Below are 22,381 nucleotides of genomic sequence, written 5' to 3' on the forward strand. Positions count from 1 at the left end.
TCTCTTTCTTTCTTTCTTTCTCTCTCTCCCTCCCTCCCTCCCTTCCTTCCTTCCTTCCTTCCTTCCTTCCTTCCTTTCTTTCTTATTTATTTATTTATTGCCGTGTTGGGTCTTCGTTTCTGTGCGAGGGCTTTCTCCAGTTGCGGCAAGAGGGGGCCACTCTTCATCACGGTGCGCGGGCCTCTCACTATCGCGGCCTCTCCCGTTGCGGAGCACAGGCTCCAGACGCGCAAGCTCAGTAGTTGTGGCTCACGGGCCTAGTTGCTCCGCGGCATGTGGGATCTTCCCAGACCAGGGCTCGAACCCGTGTCCCCTGCATTGGCAGGCAGATTCTCAACCACTGCGCCACCAGGGAAGCCCCCATCTCCGGTGTCTTTACTTTTTATTCCATCTCAGCTGCCCACTCCCACCATCATACTCTGAACCCTTCTCATCACATCACATTAACTGAAAACATTCTCCTCTGTAACCACAGCCCCTTATCTTTCCATAATTCCTGCTCAACTACTACCCTCACATCTGTTCCTTGATATCCTTGGAACTTTCAGTCCACTAACCTTTCTACTTTCCCCTGCCTATTAGTCCCCTTCTAGCTTCACTTCTCTCTTTATTCCACTTAGATTTCATGGTCTACAATTAAAATAAATGGCTTGAAAATACTCGTAACATTTTTGCCTCTCTGTTCATCCCAGACCTCAATTAATAGCTATCTTCAAATAGCTCTCCTATATCTTACACTCCATATTTTACCATTTGCACTAGTATTTAAGCATGCCCAAATCTCCCCTAACCTCAAAAACATCTTTCCTGAACCCCCTCTCTATTTTCACAGGCAAACTTGGTGGAAGAGTTGTGTACATGATTGCCACTCTAGTTTGGATTCTGACCCCTCTACCCCACCAAAACAGGTCTCTCTAAGGCTACCCATTACTTGCATATCCTAAATTCAAAGGACAGTTTTCAGCACTCAGATTATTGGTTCCATCTGGAGCATTTGACAAAGTTGAGTATTCCTTCCTTCAAAACCTCATTCTTGGATTCTGTGATATTTTACTATCTCTTTCTTCCTACTCTACCCCACCTTTCTCCAATCTTTACATCTAGGAGTTCCTGAGGACTTTCTCTTCTCACCCAAGACAATCCCACCCACTCCCATGTCTATTTCCTATAACTCTTATGTGTTCACACAGAAATGAAATATGGAGCCAGATTTAATGAACTATAGACATGTAGGCACATATTAAGTACCCTCTATCACTAAAACTTAAGTTTCAACACATTTTCTGTAGGTCAGAAGTCCAAATGAGTTCAGGTGGATGTTCCACTTAGGGTCTCACAAGACTGAATAAAAGTTTCAGCTGGGCTGGGATATTATCTGGAGGCTCTGATGAAGAAATCTACTTCCAAGCTCATTCAAGTTGTTAGCCAAATTCAGTGCTTTGCAGTTGTAGGACTGAAGTCTCAATTTTCTAGCTAGACAGACTACTTTGCATAGATTATGCTAATTAACTACTGTCTGTACAGGAAGGGTTCTATGTTTATGAGAGAAAGAATAAAGTTTCATTATTAATAAATCATAATGACTACATATAATATTATTAATAAATTTAATAAATTGAATAAGAAATAAAACTTGAGGGAGGAAAAGGCGAGAGGCTATTCCAGATAAGTGTAATAGGGAGATTACTATATGGTACCAAAAATACAAGTGAAGAAAGTAATTGGGGTTATACACTAGGAAAGAATGCCATACGAACAAGTTGAGTGTATGAGAAAAGTTCAAATTATGAGAGGGATATATCATGGTAGGAAGGGTAACTGACAACATTCCAACTATTGAGTATAACTTAAGAACTGACGAAAGCAAGTAAATACTAAACCATGTGGCTATTTCAACATTTACCAGTCAGGGTTCTTATTTGAAATCATTGGAAGCTAACTCTGTCTAAGTGGAACAGCAGTTTATTAAAGGGACTTGTATGACTAGAGAACCAGGTTTATGGCTAAGCTTCTCAAGAAAAAAACCTAAAACCATACTGCAGAACTGACGTTGTGAGGAAATCTGCTACTGCTCCTACTGGACACTTCTATGCCAAGGTCTTTTCTCTCCTGTAATTATTATTTATTATTGTTCAGCACCAATACAATTTCTGTACCAGCAAATCTATTTTAGAATTACTAATGACTCGATATCAGATTCCTTCAACCTGATGAGAACATAATTTGAGTGCAGCATCTGCTTCTCTGTTCAGTCTGTGCTGAGGTTTCCTAGAGATGAATATGAGTGGAGTGTCTAGGTAACACGGCTCATGCCCTAGCTACCAGTGAAACTAGGGAAGTGAATTATACAGTTTAACTTAGGGAGGTGGGTGGGACTCAGTTGGGACTTCCCCAGACATTAGAAGGTTGCTGAAAAAAGTATGAAGAAGTGAGAAAACATAATAAATGCCCACAACAAAATATCATATGCTAAGCATACAAAACTCACCTAAAATCCATTAACTTTTCTCCCAATATATATTAGTAGAATCAGAGAATATAGCGCTGGGTAGAACCTTAGAGATCATTTGTTTTAATGCTCTCATTTTACAAACAAGAAACCTGATGCCCAAAATGATTAGATAATTTATCCAAACTGACACAACTAGTTAGTAGAAAGAACTCATGCTTTTCAACCCTTCATATATTTTCCACTGTTCACTGATCAAACTATATGCTTATCTTAATGTTAAACTTAAATTTTACCCTCAAGGAAACTCAGGGCTTAGTTCTCAGAAAGTCAGTTTGGTGATACTGGTCATTTTTCTCTCAATGTATTGATTTAATCAGTTTCTGAAAAACTAGCTATAAAACTAAATTCTATATGCAGAATTCTAATTTTCTATTATTACTCATGAAAATGAACTGTAATTAAGCTTTGAATATGTTTTAACCACAGTCTGTAAATTTTTTAACTAGATTAAAACTTTCCCTTGCCAAAAGGCTAATATTCTTGCAAGAAAAAGAAGTAATTATTCAAGAGCTATAAGAATAAATGTTTAATTATGAAAGTACCTCTCACTCATATATTATTACATCTTACAAAATTAGAGCTAAAATCACCTAAGTAATCCACAGTCACATGATTTCTCTATACAGTTAATATCAACACCTAAGCAAAGAGAACATTAACACTAGAGCACAGACAGAACACATACATTCTTTTAGTATTCTATTTTTATGACAAGACAGCTGATAGACAGAATTATGAGTCTTAACCTCACAACTGTCATACACTAGTTGTTTTTGGCACAGAAGCCAAAAACAAGCAATGAGATTTTGAGCAGGTGGAGAAAGAAAGAAGGCCAAGACAGAGCAACAATTCAACACAGGCACTAACTTTGAGAAGCATGGCAATGCAGAGAAAAAATTCTCTAAGCGCAGAAGATAAATAGTTTTGTTCAGATTTAAATGTTATGTCTTAGAAGCTATCTATTTAGCACTTTTTTCTTTCTCTGAACACTCCACAGAAATTTATTGTAATGGTTGTCAGACATATAGAAATACAGAATCAAACATAAGCCAACACATGGTCCATCGACAGATGAATGGATAAAGAAGATGTGGCACATATATACAATGGAATATTACTCAGCCATAAAAAGAAACGAAACTGAGTTATTTGTAGTGAGGTGGATGCACCTAGAGTCTGTCATACAGAGTGAAGTAAGTCAGAAAGAGAAAAACAAATACTGTATGCTAACACATATATATGGAATCAAAAAAAAAAAATGGTTCTGAAGAATCTAGGGGCAGGACAGGAATAAAGACGCAGAGGCAGAAAATGGACTTGAGGACACAGGGAGGGGGAAGGGTAAGCTGGGACGAAGTGAGAGAGTGGCATGGGCATATATACACTGTCAAATATAAAACAGATAGCTAGTGGGAAGCAGCCGCATAGCACAGGGAGATCAGCTCGGTGCTTTGTGACCACCTAGAGGGGTGGGATAGGGAGGGCAGGAGGGAGACGCAAGAGGGAGGGGATAAGGGGGTATATGTATGTATATGTATAGCTGATTCACTTTGTTATAAAGCAGAAACTAACACACCATTGTAAAGCAATTATACTCCAATAAAGATGTTAAAAAAAAAAATGAAAAAAAACCCCACCATAAGCCAACACATGTGATGTAGGTGTGGATAGAAATCATTTAGTTTGACCAGAGGAAAAAAGCGTATTATTTTGTATGGCTTCATTTCCTTTGTGAAAAGAAGATAATTAATACAGAATTGGGAAGAGATATCTCAAAGCAAATAAAGAAACACAAAATACATACCTCTTGATGATACAGTCATTCTCTTCTAATATAAATCAGGTATTTCTATATACAAGGATGCATTTTCCACAGATTAACTAGTGATCACTCAAACCAAGTAATGAGAAAGTTTAAAAATCATAGCAAGAATTATAGAATATTCAATTTTATTAAAAGTTATTTCTTCCCTCTGAAATAGTGCTTGCACTATTTTTGCCTCTCCTCTGATAAACTGCTGATATCATTTAAAAAAGACATTTCCCCCAAACAGTAATTCTAAAATGTAAAATTAAAACAAGTTATCAATTTACCCAATAAAGGATAATTATTATATTAAAAACCCATAGGGATATACTATATTTATTATCACCTTTTGGTTTTTAAAGATGCTGAAATCATCTAGCTAAAATGGTATGGTTCTTTGGGAATGAAGGTCCTATAAGATCAAATGCTGCCTGGTATAAATTCAGTGAGACTCTAACCTTGCACTTATGCTTAACACATTTAAAGGCTTAAAAACAACTCTAAAATATTATACCTTTATTTTAATATATAAGTCTATTCCAAATCTGTATATTTATGTGTAAAAATGCTTCTTATTCAATTATGAGAGGAATAAATATAATTCAAAATTTATATTTCCAGCATATCACAGATTTTCTCATAATCTAAATAACTATGTGGCATAGTGTATCTCCCTGGTTTAAATAAACAGTGCAACTCTCCTGCGATTTGCAATGTCTTGCAGGACTTTAGTTAAAAATATGGAGAGAGAGATGACAGACAGACAGTGAGGGGGAGACACTTGTGTGTGATCAAAACCTGGAGGAAAAAAGAGAAAAGGGAGAATAGCTCATAGTACTAAACGGAAGTATTCTCTCAGAAACACTGCAAAATCTTTGTTAAAAAAAAAAGAAGTGGAAAGTATAACAAGGGCAGAGTTTTTTTTGAACCTTTAAAAATAATTTCATAGCAGTTCTGGAAGGATAATCAGTTATGACCTAGGCAGCAGCACAAATTCTATAAAAGCAAATAATTTCTGCAGTATATCAAATAAGATATGGGCTAGATAGCTGTTAAAGTATCACCTAGTTTTAACCTGGAAAGAAAACAATAAATTCTATAAGGAGTTCAGATGATGTCATAAGCAATCATGTAATAAATGTTTAACAAAGGAATAAATATGTAAGACATCAGGCCAGACTCTGTGAAGATAAAATAAAATACATAAAATAAATCATACATAATCTTCAAGGGCAGCTTTTATAGATGACAGAAAGTTATACGTACCTATTTAGGACTTAGAAATTTTGTAGGTATGATTACTATGCAAAAAATAGGCTGAGAAAGTTGTTGGGTTGATCATAGATTTTAAAAGTTGTGTATATTATATACCATGACATAAACTGTATTTGGGCTATTTGATCAGATACTCACAGAATGATTGTAAGAAGGTTCCAATATCACAGGTAATGACATTTTCCCTTGAAGATTCAATTTTGTTAAATAAAAAATCTTTTCCCCCACAATCTTTTCTTTTTTCATGCGATGTATACCATACAGTCTAAACCGAACTGCATAATTTCCAATCATCTCAGATTCAACATGATTAAATTTGAATGTTTCTGTGAAGACAGGGCATGGTCCTCTCTGGATGCTGGTTTTTGCTCTCTGTTTCTTTATAGGTAGAAGAACAAGGTGTACTTGCCATGAGTTGCCACCTGTCCTGTTATATGTTGGGATATCTGTGACAGCTGTCACTGTTACCAGAAGCTTCTGTTCTTGTGAGTCATAGTCAAAAGTCACATCCAGTGTGCCATATTTAGCTTCTGGCTCAGGATCAAAAGGTTTAGGAAGCTGTGAAGATGATCCTTGAGCTGACATATCCTAAGAAAAGCAAATTTAAATGTTTTCAATTTTTAACTCTATTATTTAATCTAGCATGTAAATAAGTACCTGATATTTCTTTAGAAGAATGATATGAAAACTTTTTATTTGCTATCATAAAGAAAGTAATAATAATTAACAGCCAACTACAATCAAAAGCTACTCTATGGGGACAAAGTAATGTAAGTGGTAAGTTAAACTCAAAAACTTATTATAATAAAGACATAGAATTTAATATTCACCATCACAATTTTGAGAAAGTTGGATATATGTTTTTATCATGAGAAACGAAAATATATACTTCCATGTGTATTTCTGCTCCTTTTGTAAAAAAAATTACTAAATTTTTAACATTATAAACAAAACTGACAGCTCAATATTAGGCTGGAGAGAAAGAGAACATAAATGAAAGTATAATGCTACTGAAAAATTTGGTACCATTTTCAGATTTGTTTCAAATGCCCCCATCTGTAATAGAATGTTAACACATTTAGGCTTGAAAATCAATGGAAATGTGAAATATGAAAGTATAAATACAAAGGCCTCAAAATACTTGCAGCCAAATATTTATTTTCCATAACACACACACACTACTTCAATTTTTAACCAGAATTTAAAACTATGTATTATTTTCTAATACTAATTACTGTTGAAAATGGCAGAATACATATTCCAAAAGTTCAAGAAAGTATGAAACTATATATTTTAATTGTAAGATTAAAAGAAACTGTATCTCTTTTGCCTGGAATTGTCTAAAGTTCCTGCTAGTCTAACTATCCGGAATGTAATAGGAGTTTCAGCTAGTGACTAATAGTGCCAAATTCAGGTCTCTGACTTTTCAGCTATACCACTTCACCCCTTCAAATATTTTAACAAATATTAAGTGTTTTTCATTTTAAAATGTGGGTCAATTTTATAATTTTCTGAATTTTTCTGAACTTTTATTTAATGCGTACTGTAGTAGGCACTACTACTGACTCTTAGTCTTCCCTTTTTGCATGTCTCAAAAAAACTACCTGGGTTTTAGCCAGAAACACATTGTCTGGCAAGAGACTTGACTTTGAAGTCTTCCTTACAACTGATATAGCCATGAAACTCTGCTCTAGCCAAAGGGAGAGAAACAGAGTTCTGTATGAAACATCCAGATCAGGTTTGTAGAAAAAATTACGTGCTCTTCACTCTCTATCTCTCACTCCTCCCACAAGCAGATACACAGATAGGATGTGTGGGTCAGCTTGGACCATGTGGATTAGGACAACACCCTAGGGGACAGAAGAGTGACTAAAAAGCAGGAACTGGGCCCCTGGATGATGTTGTAGAGCAAAGTCACCTACTCACCCAGGAGTACTGTTAAATGAAAGACACACAATCTTCTGTGGTTTTGTATCTGTATTTGCCATTGTACTTGTCTCCTTGTTATAGCAGCTTAACACGTACCTAACTATTGCACCTACTATGTGCCAGGACATATTTTGGGTGGGGGATGCAGCAGAGAACCAAAAAGACACAAGTCTTTGACCTTGTAGATCTTACATGTCTACCTACGATGACTCAATTTTGTATCGTGTATGGAAGAAAAGATGACAAGTGAAGAAGAATATTTTAGGAGTAAGAACAAACTCTCATAGAATAATTCAGTTTTTTATGCAATATGATTAGATCAGGGTAAAAATATTCTTACTCTGTTAAATTGACAGTTTAGAACAAAATATTTTAATGCATGCCACTTCATAATTGCTAATTAAATGATTAATTACATTAATTTATTTTTCAATTAAATATTTTCTAAAATAGTGTCATGACAGCTAAGATTTTCAAGGCAATAAAGATTTTTATATGGTCTCAGATAACTATTTCTGAATTTTGTTTCTCTTGGTGCCTCCCTATTTTTTTTTTTTCCTGGGCATTCCTTGTGAAACTGAGGGTTAAAAGGGTGGGACTTTTACAGATAAAAGCTACTATTTGCATTCTACAAACAGGTAATTAGAAAATAATCCCTCTTTTCAAGGTTCTGAGTCAAAGTTTTCAATAATCTTTAGCCAGCAACAGGTCATCAATACAGTTAATGAACTCCTTGCTGGGGAATCCTTCTGAACCCTCCTCACTCCTCTCCCAGTTCAACTGTGTAGGAAGATAGGCTCTAAAATAGCTGGATCCTGGATTAAACCAATAGGAAGGTAAGAATTTTCTATTTGATAAATAATATCTATTAAAGGAATGGTAGGAAGCAAAGTAAACTTGAAAAAACACAAGAATGAGTTTTACACTAACATAGGCTATCAGCACCTAAATATTTATGTGACATGCATTTGCTGTAGTCTGAACATATTCAGTTTCGCTGTAGAAGACAGAAAAACAAGCAGGATGGAGGAGACTCAATAAGAAGTGTTAACACAGCAAGCTTCTGAAATATGGGCAAAACTCACAGGTTCTGTTAACTACAGATAATAAGTAAGGAAGTAACTTGAGAGACACAGGCAGAATTCAGAAGATGTGGTAAATATATATATAATAACTAAGTTAATAACTTGTAAGATATGTCAGAGACAGAATAAACAGAAAATAAGATAGAACAAATGACTATTACCTATGGAAAGGGATGGAAAGGCCAAGCTATGATGATGTCACCTCTGGGCTGACAGCTCTGTCACCCACGTGTTCTATTTAAGAAATGCAGATAAAATCTATGTCTATTTAGTAGACTAACTGCAAGTTTCACTTGTGGCCAGGAGTACTTGCCCCTGCATCTCTCCCATAAAACAAGTATGTGTTTTTGGCCACTGGCACCCTTGTTTAAATCTCAACTTTTGTCCTTGTTACCGTGCCGTAATTAGGGAATGCTGATGGAGCAGAAAGAGTAAGACTGAACATAAGGACATTATATAAACCAGGATTCACACGGTGTTTGTTGTCTTGCCTAAGGGCATCCTATCCTAAGTGTGTTTTCCTACCTTATCTTGCTCCTCTTACTTCTTGCTTTATATTTGAAATAGCTTAAAACACACATACACACATGCATGCACACACACACACAAGTGTAACCTGAGCATCTTAACTTGGTCTGTGAGTCCTCTGGGATAGCTTGCCAGGTGGTGTACTTGGAGGGTACCAATACTTCAAAGTAATTTCGCACACAATGAGTCAGGTCAAGAGGGGCAATAGAGCATAGTTGTTAAGAGCACTGTTTTTGCAGTCAGGCAGACCTGGCTTTGAATTACAGTTCTACTGTTTAAGAGCTGCTTATACCTGGGCAACTTGCTTAATTCTCTGAGTCTTAATGCTTTCATTTCTAAAATGGAAATAACAACTTTCTGAAGATGAGGTTGTTAAGAGTTAGATGAGCTGACTATGTAAAGCTTATAGAAAAATTCCTGGCACAATTGGTGATAGCTATTATTGTTGTTGTCAGTTACACAATCCAGGTTTCACTGCTTGTGTGTTGGCTATCTATATAGTTTGCAAATCTATAAAATAGTTATCTCAAATTTGCTCAGGTACAAAACATGGAGAAATATTCTTTGTGGAAAATGATGAAATGCTGCTATGTTAAATTTATAATACCAATGCAGAATTTCCTTCTAAGTTAGATACTATATAATAATATTAGAAATAGTAGAAGAGTAGTAACAGATAAAAAGTGTTCCTAGAAATTATATAAGAAAAACTTTGAGGAAATTCTATTCAGAGCTGTACTTTCATTACTTAATTTTGGCAGTAGATAAAAATTCACCTAGTAAGAACACTGACACACTGCAGTATCATGAAATGTTGCCTGGGACAAAAGTTGTAAAAACTTGCCATCTAGAAAAAAACGAAACCTAAAAGTAAATACTGCCTAATGAAAACCTCTAGACTACCTTTATAGTTTTTATCATCATTGAAAGATTAAAACAAATCCTTTTTAGAACACGGAAAGACTTCAAAAGTATAACACACCTATTTTTGTTGTTGTTTTCACATTTTTTGCTCCAAAAAAAGGAAATAACTTAAAACACAACCAACCAACCACTCTGCATGCATGATGCCATGAATTCAAATTTCATTAGTAAAGCTGAGCATCACTTATCCCTTCCATATTCCATGGTATGGAAATGCAGACATGATTCTGAAAGGCTTGTAAAACGTTAAAGGGCCACCTCCCAATAGTAAAAATATCCAAATAAAATAATTTAAAAAATAAACACAAACATAAATAGGAGCCTCAAGATAAAAGAAATGGGTAATTCCAGAATGTTTTATGTAAAATGTTAAAAAAAAATTTTTTTAAACCCCTATTGAGGTTGAAACCTGAGGCAAGATACTTTTCAATATCTTGCATATTGCTCTCATTTTTATCTACCTGTCCTCTTTTGAAAGGGAGTTGAAGGATGGTTGGGACAGCCCTGAAAAATCTGCTGGATAAAAATAGAAACTGGTACCATAAGCCATAAAGGACAAGATAGTGATAAAACCTTCTGACCAAGAGGATAAGCACAGGATTATTATCTTCCAAATAACATTCATTTAAAAAATTCTATGTGCTTTTACTTACTTCAGGGCTCAGGACTGCAGTGCTGTCACTTGGAACATCTTCTTCATATCCTTTATTATGAAAACTTTCTATTTCATGACCTGTGCTTCCTTCACTCGGACACTTGTTATATGAGCATCTTGGACTGTTGCTGCAGTGGGAAAATTCACATTTACTGTCCCCAATTTCTGAGGGTGTACATGAGAGATGGGGAGAACCACTGTCATCCTGATATGGTGGTGGCTGCAATTCATCCAGTGGGGGTGTTCTTCTCATTCTCTGAATGCAGTTTCCTGATAATGATTAAGAATCTGGTCACTGTTTCCAATTAGCCTCGACATGCAGTACAGTCCACAATAATTGTAATAACTTTAAAAAACTAGATTAAAATTTTGTGGCAAAGTAACTACTAGATTTACTAAATGAGTTTTCTTCTTCCCTAGTTCAGATGCAGAAATCAAATAATCTGGTTTCCCATTCCTCTCCTCCTGCATAATAAGATGAGGAAAAATAAAAGTTATATAACAAGAGAGACCCTGTTTTATACTATAAAAATGGGAGAGCAATAAATACTAGTGAAATTGATGATTTATTTAGGTTTCTTTCAAAACAATCCTAGAGCATACCAACTTCATTTATTCCCTTATGATCTGTGACCTCTCTAGCCACAATAGTAAAAGTATAGTAGGTAAAACAAATATAAACCTCATTTATTGTCTTCAATTACTGAGATGAACTTAAACTAGCATTCACCTTAGCAGAGTCGGAAACTATTTTTCCACATCTATCCTAGATCCAGAATCCTAGAACGGGTGCACTCTGAATGGAGGCCTAATTCCCCCATCCCCGGCAAAGCCTGAAGTCTGCATTCCACCCCGTCTCCATTATAAAGAGGCCACGCCCTGCTCCACCACACCCTGCATCTGTATTCCTTCTAAAGTATGGCTCCAACTTGTCCCCAGCAGGCATCTCCACCTCCAGCAGTTAATTTGAAACTACATTTTCTTTCTCTCTTAAATTATGCCTTTAACTTTTACCTTAAGGATTTATCTAAATAACTGAGAATAAACATGTCTGTGAACAGGATAGAGGTGGGGACAGGAGGGTATGTAAGGAAATAGAGTTCAGTATACAATTTAGGAATAGCTAAGTCTGTGTAGATAAATCCTGGACACAATAACAGATATTAAATTTAAACACTGCTCATTTTTTCCTTTAATGGACTGTCACTCTCCTTTCTCAAAAGGGACTCTGAAAAAAGGTAGTTTGCATTGTAATTCTTATAATGGAGTTCAGTTCAAATGTTCAATAGGTCTTCTGTTCTTCCTTAGAAAAACTTTACATAAGAACTATAAAACTCATTGAAAAATTACCACAATGTCTGGTTCAAATGAAAAAGATTGAACTTAGCACAGATTTACATATTTGCTCAGAAGCCCTAATTTTGGAAAAAGAAATTAAATGTCTCACTTACTGACTCTAACATACCCACTTTAGAAAACATAAGCACAAAGTAGAAAAGTTAATGACTTAATATAGTTGAAGCTAAATTTGAGAAGATAGATTAGATAGATGGATTGCAAATAGTAGCTAATAAAACACAACAAACCAGATTTCAGAACAGGGCTTCCAGGAAAACTTTTGTTTTCCTGACAAAAGCAGGCAGACTCAACTGGCATGCCCCTTTTGTCCACTAGCCTTTTCCCCTCCTCCTGCTTGGAGGTGCTGCACTCATCTTGTAACCATGAAGTAACAAGCATGAGAATGAAAACTAAGAATAATGAAGAAGCATCTGAAAAATCACTAAGTAGCTATCTCCAAACTTCTTGATGCCTGAGACAAATAAATCCCTCTTTGTTAACAAAAACAGGGACTTCCCTGGCAGTCCAGTGGTTAAGACTCTGCGCTTCCACTGCAGGGGGCATGGATTCGATCCCTGGTCCGGGAACTAAGATCCCACATGCCTCACAGCACAGCCAAAAAACAAAAAACACAACAAAACCTGATATTTTAATTTTCTGTTGTTTCTAAATATATTCTCTACTGATAGTTTTTAAATCAGTAAAAGGACATCTTCTCTCCCTTTAAAATGTATATTTAATCAGCCATTGAATTATAAGTTAAATTGTAATATCTAAATATTTACTGTACCATGAAGTCAATCAAAAAATTCCCAATGTAGTGGTTCTAAGAATCAGCATGCCATCTTTTCCTTTACCTTAATTTTTTCAAAAAGAGAGATGATCTTTCCAAGAAGTCTCTCAGCATATTACCCCACAGATCTCACTGGACAGAACTGGGTCACATGTCTATTTCTAAACCCATCTGTGGTAGGGGGAATGTGATTACCATAAATGGTTTAGATTAATCAGAAGCCATCAAATTGAAGCTGGGGATGGAATCCATTTCACTGTTCATATCTATACGGAAAAGAGTAGATGCCACTCACCAAGAAAAAAAAAGAGAGAAGACTCAAATTAGAAATGAAAGAAGAGAAATTACAATTGATACCACATATAAAAAGGATCATAAGAGATCAGTATGAAAAATTATATACCAACAAATTGGACAACCTGGAAGAAATGGATAAATTCCAAGAAACATACAATCAGCCAAGACCGAATCATGAAGAAATAGAAAATCTGAACAAACCAATTACTAGTAAGGATATTGAATCAGTAATCAACTTCCCAACAAACAAAAGTCCAGGATCAGATGGCTTCACTGGTGAATTCTATCAAACACTTAAAGAAGAATTAATACCAGTCCTTCTCAAACTCTTATAAAACACAGGCAAGGAGGGAACACTGGCAAACTTGTTTTACAAGGCCAGCATTACCCAAAGCCAGACACGGACACTACAAAAAAAAGAAAATTACAGGCCAATATTCCTGATGAACACAGACGAAAAAGTGCTCAACAAAATATTAACAAACTAAATTCAAGAATATATTAGGAGGATCATACATCATAATCAAGTAGGAGTTATTCCAGGGGATGGTTCAACATATGTAAACCAATCAATGTAATACAAAACATTAACAAAATGAAATATGAAAATAATATGATCATTTCAATAGATACAGAAAAAGCATTTGGCAAAATTCAACATTCATTCATGATAAAAACCCTCAACAAACTGGGTACAGAGGGAACATACATCAACATAATAAAATCCATATATGAAAAGTCCACAGCTAACATCATACTCAACAGTGAAAAGCTGAAAGCTTTTCCTCTAAGACTGGGAACAAGACAAGGATGCTGACTCTCACTGTTTTTATTCAACATGGTCCTGGAAGTCCTAGCTAGAGCAACTAGGCAAGAAAAAAAAAAAGACATCCAAATTGGAAAGGAAGAAGTAAAACTGTCTCTATTTGCAGATGACATAATATTATATATAGAAAACCATCAGGAGTCCACCAAAAAACTGTTAGAGCTAATAAACATAATCAGTAAAGTTGGTGGATACAAAATCAATATAAAAAAATCAGTTGTGTTTTTATCAACTAACAATGAATTATCATAAAAAGAAATTAAGGGAAAAAAATCCCATTTACAATTGCATTAAAAAGAATAAAATACCAAGGAATAAATTTAACCAAGGAGGTGAAAAGACCTGTACACTAAAAACCGTAAGACACTGATGAAAGGAGTTGAAGACACAAATAAAAATGGAAAGATATTCTGTGCTCATGGATTGGAAGAATATTGTTAAAATGTTCATACTACCCAAAGCAATCTACAGATTCAATGCAATCGCTATCAATATTCCAATGGCATTTTTTTCCATAGAAATAGAAAAAAAAATTCTAAAATTTGTATGGAAACACAGAAGATTCCAAATAGCCAAAGCAATCTTGAAAAAGAAGAAGAAAGCTGGCGGTACCACACATCCTGATTTGAAAGTGTATTACAAAGCTATAGTAATCAAAACAGTATGGTATTGGCAAAAGAGCAGACACATAGATCAAGAGAACAGAATAGAGAGCCCAGAAATGAACCCATACATGTATGGTCAATTAATTTATGACAGAGGAGCCAAGAATATACAATGGGGAGAGGATAGTCTCTTCAATATATGGTGGTGGGAAAACTGAACGGCCACATGCAAAATAATGAAATTGAACTACTGTCTGACATCATGTACACAAATCAACTCAAAACATAAGACCTGAAACCATAAAACTCCTAGAAGAAAACATAGTGGGTAAGCTCCTTGACATTGTTCTTAACAATATTTTAGATCTGACACAAAAAGCAAAGGCAACAAAAGCAAAAATAAACAAGTAGGATTACGTCAAACTAAACAGCTTCTGCACTGCAAACAATCAACAAAATTAAAAGGCGACCTACAGAATGGTGGAAAATATTTGCAAATCATATATCTGATAAGGTGTTAATATCCAAGATACATAAAGAACACACACAACTCAGTGAAAAAACAATCTGATTAAAAAATGGGTTGAGAAACTAAAAAATGTCTTTGGCAAAAACTTTCTTTTTCCAAAGAAGATATCCAAATGGCCAATAGGTACATGAAAAGGTGTTCAAACCACTAATCATCAGAGAAATGCAAATCAACCACAATGAGATATCAACTCACACCTGTCAGAATGGTTATTATCAAAAAGACAAGAGATAACAAGTGCTGGCTAGGATGTGGAGAAAAGGGAATCCTTGTGCACTGTTGGTAGGAGTGTGAACTGTTGAAGCTACTATGGAAAACAATATGGAGATTCCTCAAAAAAATTAAAAATAGAACTACCATATGATCCAGCATTTCCACTTCTGGGTATTTATCAGAAGGAAATGAAATCACTATCTTGAAAAGATATGCGCACTCCCATATTCACTGAAGTATTATTTATAATAGCTAAGACATGGAAACAACTTAAGTGTCCATCAATGAATGAATGGATAAAGATAATGTGGTATATACACACAACAGACTATTATTCAGCCATAAAAATGAAGGAAATCCTACCATTTGTGACAACAGGGATGGACCTTAAGGACATTGTGCTAAGTGAAGTAAGTCAGAAAGAGAAAGATAAATACTGTATGATGTCACTTATAGCTAAAAAAACTGAATTCATAGATACGGAGAACAGTGGTGGTTGGCAAAAAAAGGCAGGGATGAGGGTTGGGGGAAAAGGGTGAAGGTGGTCAAAAGGTACAAACTTCCAGTTATAAGATAAATAAGTCCTGGGGATGTAATGTATAGCACAGGGACTGCAGTTACTACTACTGTATTGTATATTTAAAATTTGCTGAGAGTAGAATAAAAGTAGATAAAAGTTCTTATCAGAAGAAAAAATTTGTAACTACGTGAAGTGACTGATGTTAACTAAACTTACTGTGACAATCATTTTGCAATATTTACATATATCAAACCATTATGTTGTACAGCTTGGAATAATACAAAGTTGTATGTCAATTAAACCTCAATAAAACTGGGAAAAGTAAAAAATGACTTAATATTTCCCTTCCAAAATACACTATTGGGAATATAAAAATACACACACACATTAAACAAAACAAAACAAAAAAGTAGATGTCTAAAGATTCCAGGAAGGAGGAAGATAAATGATCCTTGCCCTCCTTATACATCAGTCTGGCAGTTGATTTCAGTTTTCATTTTTATTAAAATATCTTCTCTTTCTGTAGCTCTTTTTCCACTTTAATAATCCTTCTCTGAACTTCCTTTTTATGTGGACAGCACGATACAATTTCTGTCTGGTGATTATGTTATACCTTACTTCCTTTGGCTTACTTTTAATATATCAGGTCCCTGCCTAGTTGCCACCAACTATGGGACTTACACAGCTGAGCTCCAGTCATCTGGCTCTTATTTAGATTTAGTGTAAATGTGCTCCAAAGACCAAGGCACAAGTTACCCCAAAGAAGTTTAGTGATATTTAAAGATGCTAAGTAGGTTCCATGGGTAGACTTCAATATTGTTTCTGGATTTGAGAGAAACAATTTTAAAGCTGTGAATTGGAATATATAAAATATTTTGGAACATATAAATGAGATATATATAATATACATGAACATTGGGATATATAAATTGTATATATGTAGGTTTATATAATTATATATTATTGTATAAATCCTCAAAGCTTTGAAAATAATATTAACACACTTTTCTCTTTCCTTTTCAGTTTACTTTTGCACTTTACTTTTCAAAGTGAAGAACACCAAATGTATCTGGAATCTAAATTTCATAAAAAAGATACAGTTACGAGGATTTCTCCTTTTTTAACTTTTGCAATAATATCTTTTTTCTCTAGTTGATAACTGCTTTATATTGTCTATACAGTGTAATAACTAAGAGTTGGCTTAAAATGAATTGCTATTGCAAACATTTCAAGACAATTGTTTTTATAAAATAACACAAGTTATGTCGGAGTTGTTAAATTACACTGTAAACATCCAGCCTTGGGAAGAAATTTTTTGTGGGACTATCAAACACCAAAATGATGATGATGCCCTACTATTACTTTATCCCTCATTTTACAACCAAATTTCATACCCTATTTTATGGCAATGATATATCCATAAAAGGGTTCATGCATGAATATATTTTAAGCATTTTAATTTTCCATTTGCATATTGCACGGTACCTACAAAACAAAACAAAGTATCTTCCTACTCTAGAAATAAACAGGATGCATGCATATCAGGAATATGACCTGTAGTTCTTAACGTTATGTTTTAAGACAGTGGTTTTCAGAGTTTGGGAACTGCAGCTCTAAAAAGTGGTGAATATTCAACATCTGTAGAATTCACATTTCTTTTCAAATACCTGGGGAAACTTGCCAAAATTGATCATATACTGGGCAATAAGTTAAGGCTCAACACACTTCTCAAAACTGGAAGTGTAAAAAGGATGTTATCTAACCACAGTGGAATTAAACTAGAAATCACAATCAAAAATATAACTAAAAAATCTATAGATATCTAGATAAAATAACGAGAAATTAAGATGAACTTCTAAATTGCCCATGGATTAAAAAAGAAATCGCAATAGAAATTAGAAAACATATTGAAAATAGTGATATTAAAAATAATCCACAGAAATACCTGTGGAAAAGTGAGAGAGCGGTAGTGTATACATGGACATATAAACACTACCAAATGTAAAATAGATAGCTAGTGGGAAGTAGTCGCGTAGCACAGGGAGATCAGCTCGGTACTTTGTGACCAGCTAGAAGGGTGGGATAGGGAGGATGGGAGGGAGGGAAATGCAAGAGGGAAGAGATATGGGGATATATGTATATGTATAACTGATTCACTTTGTTATAAAGCAGAAACTAAAAAAAAAAAGAGATACTTGTGGAATGTGGCTAAGAAGGATATTTACAGGCCTAAGTGCATATACCAGGGAGGGCAGGGGAGAGAGGAAGGCTGAAAACAATGATCTAAGTACCCATTTCAAGACGTTAAAAATTTAAAAAACATACAAGTGAAACTCAAAGAAAGTAGGAGGAATGAAATAAGGAGCAGAAATCAAAAAGAGAAAACACGCACACAATAGAAAGCTTCAGCAAACCAAAATAAAATTCACTGAGAACACTGATAAAATTAATAAGCTGCTAGAAGAGACTAGTCAGGAAAAAAAGAGAGATGGCATAAATTATTAATATCAAGAGTAAAAAGGAGGACATCATTTCAAATCCTTCAGACATTAAAAAGATAGCAAGCTTTCCCTTTGTTCTTCCCTTTTTGGAAATTTATCAGTCCTAAAGCTCTTCAGTGGGACAGAGGCAGGCAGTGGTCTGCCCAGGTGGTGGCACAAGAAGCCACAGTGGCCCGGAGCCATATGTCAGAGCACAAGTTGGGTGAGGAGGGCCTTCATTCAGGGAGAGGCCAGAAGTGAGGTGTCAGAGCTCAAGGAGGGCAAAGAGGGCATCCATACCTGGGGCAGCACCATGCAGCATGATGGAACCCAATCTGGATGAAAAAGGCCCAGCACAGGGAACCAGAGCCTCAGCAGGGTAAGAAGGTTCCCCCTGGACAGGAAGCCTAGTCTGGGGCAACAGAGCCCAAACAGAGTGAGGAGTGTGCCTACACTGAGGGAAGGGGCGCCAGAGCCTGGGTAGGATCAGAGCCACGGAGGGGGGACTGGTGTGGGCTGTCAAGCCCAGGAAGGCTGAGGAGGGCATCCACACTAACAGGTGGCCTGACACAGGCAAACCAGAACCTAAGCTGGATGGGGAGGGTATCCACGTGTGAGGATAGCCTAGAGTGCGCTGTCTGAGTCCAAGTGGGAAAAGGAAGGCAACTGTGTGGGGAACAGGGGAAGTCCTGGAGTATGGGGTCAGAACCCAAGCAGGAAGTCAGAGCTTAGGTAGGATGATGAGGACATTCAGTGTGGGGCAAGCTGGCCTGGGCTGTCAGAGTCCATGTTCTGAGGGTCACAGGGACATCCAGAAGTGGAAAAGGTTGTATGTGATACTGGAACCTAAATGGGGTGAAAGGGGGATGTGTGCAGAGTGATGGGGAGTGGTGTGGTGGTGATTAAACAGCATATATATTATGGTTAATGGGAGCCAGGTCTTTCAGTGTTTGAAAAGGGAGTTACAAATATGGAAAGGGAAAACACTAGAATAAACTCTGTGGTATTGGATTAGAATGAAAAGATATCAGTGTGGACTCAGCTTGTTAGTAATAGGTAGAACTATAGTGTAAATATGCATATAATGTGTGTACACACACACACATTCCTGAGTATCCTAGCTCTATCCACTGAGAGGGCTTAAGAACAACACTTTGATAGCAATGAGCATAACTATTGCCCAGATCTTGGCTTTTCAATCTGTTCGTCACTAAAAGGAACCACGACTCCATGAAGAAATGGCTAATTCCAGGGCTGAGAAAAGGAAAATACAAGACAAGCCTAGACAAGCTTCTTGTGTTGAGAGTTAAGGACACACTCAAAGAATGATGGGGTCGTGTCAAAATGACAAAGAAACCAGCTTGAAGGGGTTCACACTGACCAAATCCCACTAACAATTTGAGCTTCAAAATAAATAATTATAGTAACTGATTATAAGACATTGAGAAAAAGAGGAAACCATGAATCCATCTAGATATAAATAAATATAAGAATAAACTGAAAGAATTTTGAGAAATAGGTCATTTACGTAGTTAGAAATACATTCCGACAAAGGACTTAATTATCAAGAGTAACTTAGTAGAGAAGCCTGGTACACACCTCCTTAATGACGAGATCAAACTGAACATTCTGAGTAACGGGATAAATCAAAATTGTGCATCACCTGATAAGACGCAAGGAGGGGAATATGGCACCACTTCCAGCTAGAGATGCATAACCTGAATCTAATTGTGAGGAATATCAGACAAACTCAGATATTCTAAAAAACAAGTGTAATCTCCAAGAGGGAATTACCGAAGAACTGTTCTAGACCGAGGGAGACTAACAAGACATGGTAACTAAATGAAAGGCATGATTTTGAACTAGATCCTCTTATAATGCACATTATTTGTACAACTGTTGACCTTGAGTGGGTTCCGAGAATTAAATGTTAAAAATATATCAGTATTAATGTCTTACTTTTGATGGTTGGATCACGGTTATGTAAGAGAATATTCTTACTTGTAAAAAATATACACTAATGTATTTGGGGATGAAGAAGCATCAGCTCAGCAAGCCATTTACCCTCAAATGACTCAAGGTGGTAAAAAGGACTGTAAAGTTGTTCTATAAATGCAAGATGGATTTAACATTAGAAAATTAATCTATCAAATTCACTGCATTTAAAGAATAAAGGTTAAAAGTAATGTGATAATTGTAACAGATTTTGCTTTTTTTACTTATCCAGCTTTAATAATTATTAAAAATTGTACCACTGTATTTCATTTACACCTTCCATTTTCCACACACATCCTTTCTGGATTATTTTAAAGTAAAGATTTTTAAAAGTACCTGATGAAATTAATTATTCATTCATGATAAAAAATCTCTGTGCAAACAAGGAATAGAAGGCAATTTCTTTGAACTCATAAAGGGTATCTTTGAAAGTCCTACAGCAAACAACAAATTTACTGGTGAAATGTTGAAAACTTTACCTCTGAGATCAGGAATGAGACAAGGATGCCTTTTATCACCACCTCTATTCAACAATGTACTGGAGGTCCTAGCCAGTGTAATATGGTGAGAAAAAGAAGATGTAAAGGGATTGGAAAGAAAGAAATAAAACTGTCACTACTCTTTAGATGATGACTGTGATACAGAAATCTCAAAATAATTTAGAGATAAGCTATTAGAGTTAGTAAGCATATTTAGTAAGGACACTGGATACAAGATTAGTATTTAAAAAATCAACTGAATCTCTACATACACACAATGAACAATTAGAAAGTGAAATTTAAAACCAATTCCACATATAATAGCATCAGATAATATCAAATATCTAAGAGTAAATTTCAGAAATGACCTTGCTGCTCTTTTTCCAGTTCTTGGGTTTACAATTAGAATGTGTACTCTGAGCAACTGGCAGAATCCACACTTTGGCCTTCCAAGCAGTGCCTATATGTTACAGGAAGGGACAATTGGAAACACTGCAGTTTCCTTTCTCCAGCAACAAGACATCCCAAGGGAAAAGCAGAGCTTAGTCTCAGTCAGAGACTTGAGAACTGCAGGTTTGGTGACTGCCTTCACTAGTTTGGCCTCTACAAAAATTAATAGGCTTGAAAAATAATGGCAGATTATCATAAAGTTAATTAGAAGATGACTTAACTGGAGCTGCCACTCCAGATGGAGCCTCCTTACTGAGCAAATTAACACAGCCTTGGTATTTGATATGTACCTTTAATTTAGCAAATGCTTTTCCCTTCATAATAATCCAGAGAGAACAAAAGCAACAGGTTATTTACATGTGGTAAGGACAGATATGTCTATTGCCCTGCTTCAGGGAAACATAATAAACTATTCTTGCTCTATGCCGTGATCTGCTTTTGCAGAGACTTTGGCTGCCTCCACATTCCACGCTCCATCTCCTTGATCCTGCTCTAGAAGACAGCAATCTATTAGGATTTGTAAGAGTAGAAGAGTTGACAGATGAATTTTCTTGGTAAATATACATGTGTGACAGAAGTGAGAACTAAATCTTAAGAAAACACAGGGCTTGCCTCCTCAATAAAGTTCTTGAGGATCCAGGGTATGCTAGAATATTCCTCCCGAAGTCAAAGAGAATTTGCTACCCCTTGTCTGCCTCCCACTAAGAAGGAGACAAAAGGTTTGGTTGGCCGCTTTAAACTTTGAGAGCAGCACATTCCATAATTGAGTGTATAGCTCTGATCCATTTATAAGGTAAAATAAAAAGCTATTAGCTTTGAGTAGCACCCAGAGCAAGATAAGTCTCTCCAGATGATCCAGGTACAGTAGCGTAAGCTCTACACGTGACCTTTAAGACTCAGCAAACCAAATGGTCTTCAAATGTCTGCAGTAGGTCATGATGCTTAAAAGTATCATTGAGAAGTTCTGATGGTAGAATTGCATTGGAGGCCTTTCGATTTTTTTAATTATGATGTTTTTGTACCTCCAAACACATTTTATTAGAAGACAGAGTTCAGGTTATTTTTGTACCATGCCTTGAAACCCTAATCTTTCTTACTTTGTTTCCCTGGTAGCTTGAAATAATTCCTGATTCAAACCATA

General features: G+C 35.8%; 1 protein-coding gene across 3 annotated transcripts in view; it reads right to left on the minus strand.

The window, feature by feature from the left end:
• SYT14 (synaptotagmin 14) overlaps window positions 1–22,381 on the minus strand; it is a 148,482-nt gene that overhangs the window by 62,035 nt on the left and 64,066 nt on the right. For all 3 annotated transcript variants that reach the window (XM_059904392.1, XM_059904383.1, XM_059904375.1), the window contains exons 3-4: window positions 10,714–10,985; window positions 5,733–6,182 (exon numbers count right to left, since the gene is read on the minus strand). In XM_059904392.1, the coding sequence (XP_059760375.1) occupies window positions 5,733–6,182; window positions 10,714–10,985 (722 nt within the window). The remainder of the gene's footprint in view (window positions 1–5,732; window positions 6,183–10,713; window positions 10,986–22,381) is intronic.

Source organism: Balaenoptera ricei, chromosome 1 (genome assembly GCF_028023285.1).
Source record: "Balaenoptera ricei isolate mBalRic1 chromosome 1, mBalRic1.hap2, whole genome shotgun sequence".
In the NCBI taxonomy this organism is placed as follows: Eukaryota; Metazoa; Chordata; class Mammalia; order Artiodactyla; family Balaenopteridae; genus Balaenoptera; species Balaenoptera ricei.